Genomic DNA, 9881 nt, shown 5'->3' with positions numbered 1-9881 from the left:
AACAGCAAGTAGCCTGGTCCCTGTGATCCTCCACAGTGTGGCCTCATCTCCCACTGTCCCTGTGAGCGTGCTGTGGCTGTACTATGTCATTACCTCAGTAGATACTAAATCAATGAGTGATGACATGAGTGAATGAGCTTTCGTCTCTGTCCTTAGACTACGGCTTTCCAGACCTAACAGAGAAAGCGAGGCCCATGGAGGACACCAGCCAGGCTCAGGAGCTGCCGAGCCTCCCCTCTCCCTTGCCCAAGATGAATCTGGTTGAGCCCCCCTGGCATGTGCCTCCTGAAGGGGAGGAAGATCAGGAGGAAGAGGAGGAGCAGGAGGAGGAGAGGGAGACAGAAGAGGAGGAGGAGGAGGAACAGCAGGAGGAGCAGGAGGAGGAGCAGGAGCAGGAGCAGCTGCAGCTGCTCCCAATGAACAGATCCCAAGAAGAAGCCAAGAGTCAGGCCCGAGACTTTTCTCCCACCAGCAGCAGCCAGACTTCAGGGGCCACCAAGCATGGGCATGAAGATTCTGGGGACCAGGCCTCATCGGGTGTGGAGGTGGAGAGCAGCCTGGAGCCCAGTGTGTCGGCATCCTCAGTCACCTCAAGTGCAGTGACCCCAGGGGATCAGGCCCTCACCAGCCAGGAGGCAGGGGGCATGGTGCTGCCGGCTGCTGGGCTTGGGGTGGAGGCTGAGGCCCCTCAGGAAAAAAGCGAGGAGGCCCCTGTGGGCACAGCGGGGTTGGCCGGCAAGCAAGGCGAGGTGCCATCCTTGGCTTCATTCCCTCAAACTGAAGCTCCAAGCAGGGCCAGGGCCCCAGATGAAGATCGCCTCTACCCCAGAACCTCAGCCTCTTTCCCATTGGCCCCCCAAGACATGGAACTGACACCTTCCTCTGCTATCTTGGGGCAGGAAGATCTCAGCCAGCAGCCCCTGGACGGGCAGGCAGCTGAAACTCAATCCAGAATCCCCTGGGATTCTACTCAGGTAAAGGAAAGTGCACACGGGCTGTGATCTGCACCTTTCTCTGTGGAGCCCGGCTGCACCACGACAGTGCAGCATAGGGGCAGGTCTGCCAGGTGGGGAGGGAGACCTCTGCATCATGGGGAATCCCAGGGGACTCGTCGGGATGCAGACCTAGTGGCTTAGCAATAGGTGTTCTCACCACACTTTCGTGCAAAGACCTTTGGAGGAGCTGGGTGGCCCGGCCTGGCTTGCGCTTGGTTCAGAGGCTACTGCTGTGCTCTTAGCCTTCTGTACCACTTGCAACAGCAGCTAGAGTTGGTGGCTGACCTGCGCTCTCCCATCCCATCTCCACCCCCCCCACCGTCCCCCCCCCCACGCATGCACACATGCAAGCATGCACAAGTCAGTGTCCATAGTCACGAATGCAAGAGAGAAAGGACAGGGGTCCCAGGCTGCCCACTGTGTGTTTGGCTCCAGACCATTAAAAACAAGCCTGCCCTTGAAAACCTCCAGACGGGCAAGGCCTCTGCAGCCTGACCCCTTTCCCACAGTTCTCCACATCCCAGGTACCATGCCCGGCCTCCTCCTCTCACTTAAGACATTCTCTGCTTGGTCCCGGGAAACATTTGGCTTTGTGGACTATGGCTAGATCCTTGGTAGGTCACCTCGCAGAGGCTGTCAGCTGCCACCGAGCTGTAACTAACCTACCCCAGCCTTCACCTTCCAGCTTCTAGAGGGCTTCCACCCCATGCTGTCTCCCTGAGCTCTCCTCTGCCTCCGTAACTGTCGCCCTTCTTTCTCTCTCATCACGCAGGTGATCTGCAAAGACTGGAGCAACCTGGCTGGGAAGAACTACGTCATTCTGAACATGACAGAGAACATAGACTGTGTGAGTGCTGAGCGAGGCGCGTGCCGCAGGGGAAGGCTGGTGGTGGCAGAGGGAGGGATCCTGGGGATGGCCCTCCACTGGGGATGAACCAGCACTCAGCAGTGTCAAAAAGAGCACGCTCATGTTTTAACATCTCTCAGGGCTCTTTGCTCTTGCCTTCCTCACTTTCTAATTTAAAGGAATGATTTTGTTCATGTCTGCAATATCTTATCTCTCTGGTGATATTGAAGTCTTTTTTAAAAAGTTGTTTTCTCCATGTTTAGGTTGCTTTTCCCCTTTTGCTTGTTCTGATCTCAGATGTCGGGTGGTGTCTGCCATGGCTCTCTAAGGAAGGGTATCACAAAGCTGGTTGGAAGCCTTGAGCTTAGTGGTGGGGTTTGTCAACTGTGGCTTCTCAGAGGGGTGATCTGGCTGAGCCATTTCATTTGGAAATGTTCAATGTCAACATCGTTAGGTCCTTCCTCCTTGTGTGATTAGTGTCTTTGAAAAGGGAACTTCTGTCCTACTGAAGTACAAACAGCTGGTCTTTAGTGTTCTGGGAGCCAGCGTAGGGGAAGAGGGCTGGGTGTCTGTAAGTATAAATGTCAATATTCATTACTCCCAGTATGATTGACACCCCCCCCCCTGCCCTCCACACGCATTTATGCCTGGTGTCCTCTAGGTCAGAGACCTCTGTCTCACTCTCTTCAAGGGATACACTTCTGGTCTCCTGTCAGGGACAGGAGAAGGGACATTTGTCACTGAGCAGCACTGGGGAAAGGACCTAAGGATCCAGCTGCTTCTTAAACAGACTTTCAACCAGTTCCATTTTCAGAACCGTTTTCATGCCCTCTTCCAAAGGTAGCAGGGCATTTGGGGAGCATGAATCAGCATAAATCTGATTGCTTTTTGGCTTTCCTGCTTTGGCTTAGGGTTCGGCTCCTTGGGGTTTGCTAAGTGGGGAAATTCTAACTCATCTGTCTGCTTCCAGTGTCCAGATTTTGTTGCTCTTGTCTCCTTTTCTGTTTTGCTTTGTGTCTGTCACTGGTTTTAGGCCTTAAATTCCTTGCTCTCATTTAATGGGCTTGGGGGAGAGTGAGAGGACATACGTGCACATGTTTAATGCAAAGTAACCGATGAGGTTGGATTAACCCCAGCCTCATCACAAACTTGACAGATTTTTAACATAGTTGGGGAGTTTTAATCCACTGAGGTTGTTGTTCTTATTGATGCTCAAATACTTCATCTTTGTCCAGGGAAAGCCTCTTTGAGTTGGCCCTGGGTCCTTCTGACAGCCCGTGTCTGATGGTCTCCTTTCTTCCTGGTGTAGTAAGACACTCCAGGCTCTTCTCTCACCCAGACACGGAGCCAGCTTTTCTCCAAGGAGCCCTCATTCCTTTGATTGAGAAACGGTACTTAAGGACCACAACATGGGCACTTGGGACCCTTAAGTTTTTGATATGCATACTTAAACAATGAAATTTAAAGTTAATATCTCTTCTCACAAATCATATATACTCATAGATATGAACATGCTTTTATTCTGTTTTCCCTGTTTTTGTCTCTATGTTATTCTCATTTAATATGAGACATCCATCAATTAGTCATTATTCTCCTTTTCTTTATGGAGGATTTTTTTATTGTGGTAAAAAACGTATAAAATTTACCATCTCACCATTTGTAAGTGTAAATTCAGTAGTACGAAGCAGTATTCACATTGTTTATGAAACACATCTCCAGAACTTCTTCATTTTCAAAGCTGAAACTCTGTACTCATTAAACAATTTCTCTTACCTCTTCCTTCTCCCCTCCCCAGCCCCTGGCAGACACTACTCTGCTTCCTGTTCCTATGAATTTGACTATTCTGGGAACCTCTTAGAGGTGGAATCACAATATTCCTTTGTGTCTGGCTTAATTTCACCAGCATAACATACTTAAGGTTCAGCTATGTTGTAGGATGTGTCAGAGTTTCCTCTTTTTTTGAGGCTGATAATATCCCAGTGTGTGTATGGACCACATTTTGTTTATCTGTTCATCTGTCAGTGGACACTTGGGGTGCCTCCATCTTTTGGGTATGATGCTATGAACACGGGTGTGCAGATATCTCTTCAAGACCCTGCTTTCCATTCTTTTGGGTGTATACCCAGAGGTGGGATTGCTGGATCATGTGGTGATTCTATTTTTAATTTTTTTGATACTGCTTCTGCAGTGGCCACACCATCTCACCTTCCCATCAGCGTAGCAGTACGGTTCCCGTTTCTCCACATTCTTGTCAACACTTGCTATTCTATTTACTTGTTTGTTTTGGCAGTAGCCATCCTAGTAGAGGCGAGGTGGTGTTTCACTGGGGTTTCCACCTGCTTTCTCTGATGAACAGTGACGCTGAGCACGAGTCATCCCCTACAGCCAGTGCTGCTTCTCTTTCTCAACGTGTTTATTAGTGTCTTTGCCCACGAGCCCTCGCACATCCTCACTCCCTCCTGGCTTTAACATCTTTCTTCCTGAAATACATCTTTCACTAGCTCTTTCTGCAAGGATAGCTCAGTCTTTATTTATGTAAAAGTATCTTTCATTTTCTTACATCCTTTTTTGTAACTTTTTATTTTTATATAATTTCAAACTTACAGACAGAACACTACAAAGAAATTCCACATGCCCGTCAGCCAGGTTCACCACTCACTAGCATTTTTCAAACCATTTGAGAAAAAGCTGAAAGCATCATTTCCTTTTGCCCCACCCCTGATACATTAAATGTATTTCCTCAGAACAAGAGTATTCTTTTAGAGAATCACAATGCAATTATCAAAATTAGGAAATGAACACTGGTACAAAACTATTATCTGATCTGCCTATCTTATTTAGATTTCACCATTGGTCCCAATGATGTCGTTTATAGCTCTTTTTTCTCCCACTCCAGGATCATCCACTGCATTAGTTGTCATGTCTCTTTAGTCTCCTTTAATCCGGAATAGTTCCTCATTTTTCCTTTGTGTTTAATGACCTTGACATATTTGAAGAGTAATGAGAATGGTGTGCATAAAAAATGATGTCTTCAGGAACATACAGGGAGGGGAGTGCAGACAGTCTCTCAGGGAAGGTTCCACAAGACAGAGACAGTTCTAGGGATTCAGTCCTCAAGATCTAGAAAGAGTAATGCAGACTCACCGCTTCTCCTGTTTACCTAAGATATCATAGGTAATATACACTGAGGAAACTGGAAAGAAGTCTGCAACGAAAATCCTGGAGAGAAAGCAGGAAGATAAAATAGAAAATCAAGAAGTATCATCTTTGGGTTCTAGAAAGCAAAAGAAAATCCTTGCTATAGAAATGCAGAGATCCAATCCTTTGCTCAGCTCAAGAGAGAAGTACTAGAGCACAGGGACGAGGAGGAGAAAATGTTGACCTTTTTTGGTGAAAATCCTGAAAAATTCAATGCAAGGACTAGATCATCAAGATCTAGAAACAGCAGAGCCGACACAGAGCAGTGAGGCACTGGCCCTGTCTGAGGTTGCAGGGTTGTGAGGTGCATGCTCCACATACTCAGAGCAAGTGCTCAGGCTGCAGTGGACTTTCCCTGCCCAGCCCTAGAATTAGCCATTTCTCCAAGATCTGGGCTCCAGGTATGCTCACAGCTACTGGGGTGTCATTGCTTCTACCCTTTTAGAAGAACAGCTGAGAGATACGGACCTGTATTTCTCTCTCTCCTATGTGTATATATACACACACACAATCAGTGTGCACATATATGTACGTATATACACACACATTTACAACTGAGTTCAATGTTTCTAATTCCAATCCGTCACCATTGGGTGAGATCCTTCTATGCTTACTTCTGTAAGATTTAGAGCTGCAATCCATCTAAAATCAGTTTTGGTGAGTGGTCTGACAAAGGACTCAAGGGACATTTCTTCTTTTTCACTGGGCTATCCATTTGTCCCAGCACCTGTGGTTGCATAAGCACTTCTCTTTTAACCTCACAGTAAGCCTAGGGTGTTAGGACCATTGCCCACATTTTCAGATGTGGAAGCTGAGACTCAGTATTTTGCTCAAGTTCACAGAGCTGATAAATGGCAGGACAGGATTTGAACCCAGATTAATTTGATTCCAAAGCCAGGGCTTTCCCGCCTTGCCACAGACACTTGGTTTTCCCATCCACAGAATAAATGGTATGAAATCTAGTCATCAGACATCCAGAACTGACACTGTGGGTCTGTGGGCTTAAGCCAGGCAGACATCTCCACCCAAGAGAAGGCGGGACAGGTGCACATGGTAGAGCCCAGGGCTGCAGCAGGGGGAGGCACTTGGTGGGGCAGGAGGGTGTTCATTTTGTAAGCAGTGGGACTGCAGGGTCACAGTGCATGCACTCTTGCTCAGGAGAGTGCAGCCTGTGCCTGTCCTCCCCGCCCTCCATCAGTGAAGGGAAGAGCTATTACAGGAAATAGGGCTTTCCCAGCTGCTGTGTGGCTCTCTCCAGGCACCAATCTTCTTCCAAATTTAGAACTGAATTGGCTGGCTGTTAGGCCAGAGAGCGCCAAGATTTGAGCCTGTGCCTGGCACCTGCCATGGTGACAAGCAATAGAGGCCCAGCACTTCAATCACCCTGGTGGCCTTTAGGTTGGCATGACAACCAGGAAACAGCTCATTAGCTTGAGCTCTAGCAGAAAAGAGTTAGGAGTGGCAGGGGATCCCACAGGGGTGGCCTGGTGAGATGCCTGTGCCTACCGGCAGCCCTGGCCCTCAGCTCCACAGCAGGGCACCTAAGAGAGCTGAGCAGCTAAGAGAGGGTGTCTGGCTGAGGTTTTAGAGACTGGAAGCAGGGGCTTAGCAATTTTATATGTCCAGGAGGGAGAAGGCTGCTGGAGAGGAGCCGGAGAGGGAGTGGCCACAGGGCCAGAGGAGAGTCTCTTCCCAGGTGGGGCAAAGTGTGAACAGGTGGCGGCTGTGAGGCAAGGGGCAGGTCCGGCCTCTCACCCCATCCTGGGATCCTGGCACTCACTGAGTTCCCATCCAGGGCCAGGCTCTTGCCTTGTTTTAAATTACCTACTTACGTGAACACCTAAGCAGCATGTGAGGACGCCAGATGAGAAAGAAGCTTCTCCCGCCCTCCTGCCCACCCAGTTCCTGGGACCACCGAGCCATCTGTGCGTTGGTCCTCCTGTCACCACTACGACCACAAGAGCACTCAAACTGCCTCCTCCACTCACCAGCGTCGGGCTGTGGCTCTGCAGCGACAGGCAAGAGATGAGCCCAGTGATGCTTCTTCCCCTGGCCCCTGGTTTGAGGCAGCTCTTCCAGTGCACACATCTTCAGGCTCATTACCACGCGAGAACCAGGCACACTGAGCAGCTCTTCCAGAGTCCTTCACACTATATGCCCAGACCCTGGGCTTGTCGTACATGGGCATATCTGTCCCCCAGCTCAACCGCAGGAGTCTCTGGGGCAGGAAGGAACGATCAGTGTGCGGCCTGGCCTTTGCACATTCCCACCCAGAGGCCATATTCACAGTTCTCAGGTGGCGGCAGAGCTGACCAGAGCAGCCTCTCTGGGAGTAGCCAGAGGGCCTTCCCCAGCCTTCAGCCACTGGGCTGAAGGTGGAGTGGGGGCTGGGCCTAGATGCAGAGGGGCTAGCAGAGCCGCTTTCCCTCACTGAGCAGGGGGCTCCTTCTGACCTTGCAGGAAGTGTTCCGGCAGCACCGGGGGCTGCAGCTCCTGGCCCTGGTGGAAGAGGTGCTGCCCCGTCACGGCAGCGGCCACCACGGGGACTGGCATATTTCCTTGAGCAAGCCCAGCGAGAAGGAGCAGCACCTTCTAATGACGTTGGTGGGCGAGCAGGGTGAGCGAGGCAGGACGCGTGGGAGACCAGGAGGGCAGCGGAGGTGGCACTAAACCAACAGGCGTCTCCCAGGGCCCGCGCCAGGAGGCACACAGGCGAGGGCTCTGCGACCCAGAACTCCAGCATGGCAGGAGCCCCTAGTTCAGGGTTCAAGGCGTACCCACAAGCTTGGGTCCTGGGGAAGAGGAGGAGGGTGTGAGGCCCGGGAAGGGGAGACAGGTAGAACCGCTGTGGTCCCAGCACAGTGAGATGGACGGGCGCCGCACACTGGCAGCGAGGATACATGTTCAGAACACTGCGTGTGGGCTGCTGAAGTGGCTGTCCAGTGCCACACCCGTCATGTGGTGTTCTAATAAGCCAGTCTGATGGTCTAGGAGAGGGGAGTGCCGGCCACCTGTCCAAGAGGGGGCTGGGAGCCTGTGGAGGGGAACCTCTGAGCCCACGGCTGTGCTGATGATGGTGTTTCTTCCCCTAGGGGTGGTACCCACCCAAGATGTCCTTTCCATGCTGGGCGACATCCGCAGGAGTCTGGAGGAGGTAAGAGAGCAAGGACTTGGACAGTTAGCTGTGCTGTGCTCCCTCCCATCCCCATTCCTCAAAGCCTTGGGGACAGCATGGCCAGGCCCAAGGACAGGAGGCTGCCCACACAGCGAGGGTCAAAGGAGCAAAAGGCAGACCCATGCTCTGGGGGTCTCCTCGTCCCAGGACTTCCTGAGACACAGTTCCATGGGCAGGACAGAGCAGAGGCTACTTCACCAGCTATGCAGTATATGTAATGTCCAGGGGCAGGAGGAGCTCAGAGGGTGTGGGGGCTGTGACAGGAGGGTGACAGGACAGGGCTTGGGGAGTGAAGGTGAAGTGGGAGTTTTCTCAGAGGACAGTGGGAGAAACACCATGTGGAATCTGGTGGAAGGGGACAGCATGCTGAGGCAGGAGCCACTAGCCCGGCACCCCCACTCACATGGGAGTCTACCAGCGCTTGTCCAGCCAGGGGCCTGCTGTGGTGGGCCATGGGGCTCATGACAAGGAGACATCCCTGCCATCCTGGGAGGCAGTCTGCTGGATGCCTGGCCTGGCGAGACCTGGGTGGAGGAGACAGCTGGCCAGCCTCTCCTCCTGAACTGTTGCAGAGGCTTGGGTGGGGAGGGGCAGGGTCCCCTCGTCCTCCTGCTTCTCACATCACCTCCCTTCTTGAGAACAAACACCATCTCCAGCAAAACTACCTTCACTCACTGCAGACCCAATGGCCTGCTATCATCAGTCCTCTTCATTCTTGAGGACTCTGCAGTACCTCATGGCAAAGATCAACGTGTCTAATCATGGGCAGTTTCCTTACCTGCTGTGTACAGGGCGAGTGATAGTTTTGGTGGTGGTGGTTTTTGGTAAGCATATCAGATGCTTCCTAAGTGACAGACTCTGCATTGGGTTCTCTCACTTAGGCCAGACCACATGGCTGCAAGGGTCAAATAGGGCAACCTATGAGAACTGTTGGGATCCCCATTCAAGATGTGAGCTGAAGCCCAGAGAGGTTAGGTGACTTGCCTGAGACTGCACAGCTAATAAGCAGGAGAGCCAGGCTTTGGACCAAGCTGTCTGATTCTAGAGCCTGGGCCTTTCAGCACACTGCTCTACTGGCTGGATGGCCATGGAGGACCTTTCCTGTTCTGATATTCTGGGTTCATGAACAGTGGGGGACTGGTGGAAACCTGGGCTGGCTTTTGCCTTTTTATACAGACCTTCCTACCTCTTCTCCATGCCCCTGCGTACTCTGGCCTTGCTGGGCACTTAACTCAGACTGACTTGGCCAAAGGCATACTGGATCTTTGGAACTACAAGGGTCTTCAAAAAGTTCATGGAAGATTTGTATTATCTTTTGATTTTATTTTCCCGCAGACTTTTTGAAGTGCCCTCATATATTAGTAGGTGAATCTAGTAAGAAAGACTGATCTCCAGTAACTTGAAAATCAAGAGAAGGGCTGGCCCGTGGCTCACTTGGGAGAGCGTGGTGCTGACACCCCCAAGTCAAGGGTTAAGATCCCCTTATTGGTCATCTTTTATAAAAAAATTTTTTCAAAAAATCAAGAGAAAATTACTGAAAATATACATGTGGTTGACAAAAACCACAGAAAAGCTGAAGAGCAGCCTTAGAAAGGGGGCCAAATAAAGCCTGGGCCTCTGTACAGGAGCCACCTGGCACCACTCACCTGGTGAAGCAGCTCACTGT

At 51.1% G+C, this 9881-nt stretch overlaps 1 protein-coding gene and 1 long non-coding RNA gene across 2 annotated transcripts; one reads left to right on the top strand and one right to left on the bottom strand.

Annotated features, from left to right (window-relative positions):
* Positions 1-156: 156 nt before the first annotated feature.
* Positions 157-9523, top strand: LOC103583298 (podocalyxin-like protein 2; the record flags this gene model as incomplete). The annotated part of the gene is made up of 4 exons (XM_008564656.1): positions 157-974; positions 1768-1842; positions 7501-7657; positions 8133-9523. Coding segments are annotated over 4 exons (1598 nt in total), but the record flags the coding sequence as incomplete, so codon positions are not given.
* LOC103583297 lies at positions 4403-7482 on the bottom strand. The gene is made up of 2 exons (XR_549845.1): positions 7029-7482; positions 4403-5061 (listed from the first exon to the last, which is right to left on the bottom strand). It is a non-coding gene; the product is annotated as an uncharacterized LOC103583297 (long non-coding RNA).
* Positions 9524-9881: the final 358 nt, after the last annotated feature.

The sequence above is a fragment of the Galeopterus variegatus genome, unplaced genomic scaffold, assembly GCF_000696425.1.
Source record: "Galeopterus variegatus unplaced genomic scaffold, G_variegatus-3.0.2 Scaffold21421, whole genome shotgun sequence".
Lineage (NCBI taxonomy): Eukaryota > Metazoa > Chordata > Mammalia > Dermoptera > Cynocephalidae > Galeopterus > Galeopterus variegatus.
This window is presented reverse-complemented; position numbering and strand designations above follow the sequence as displayed.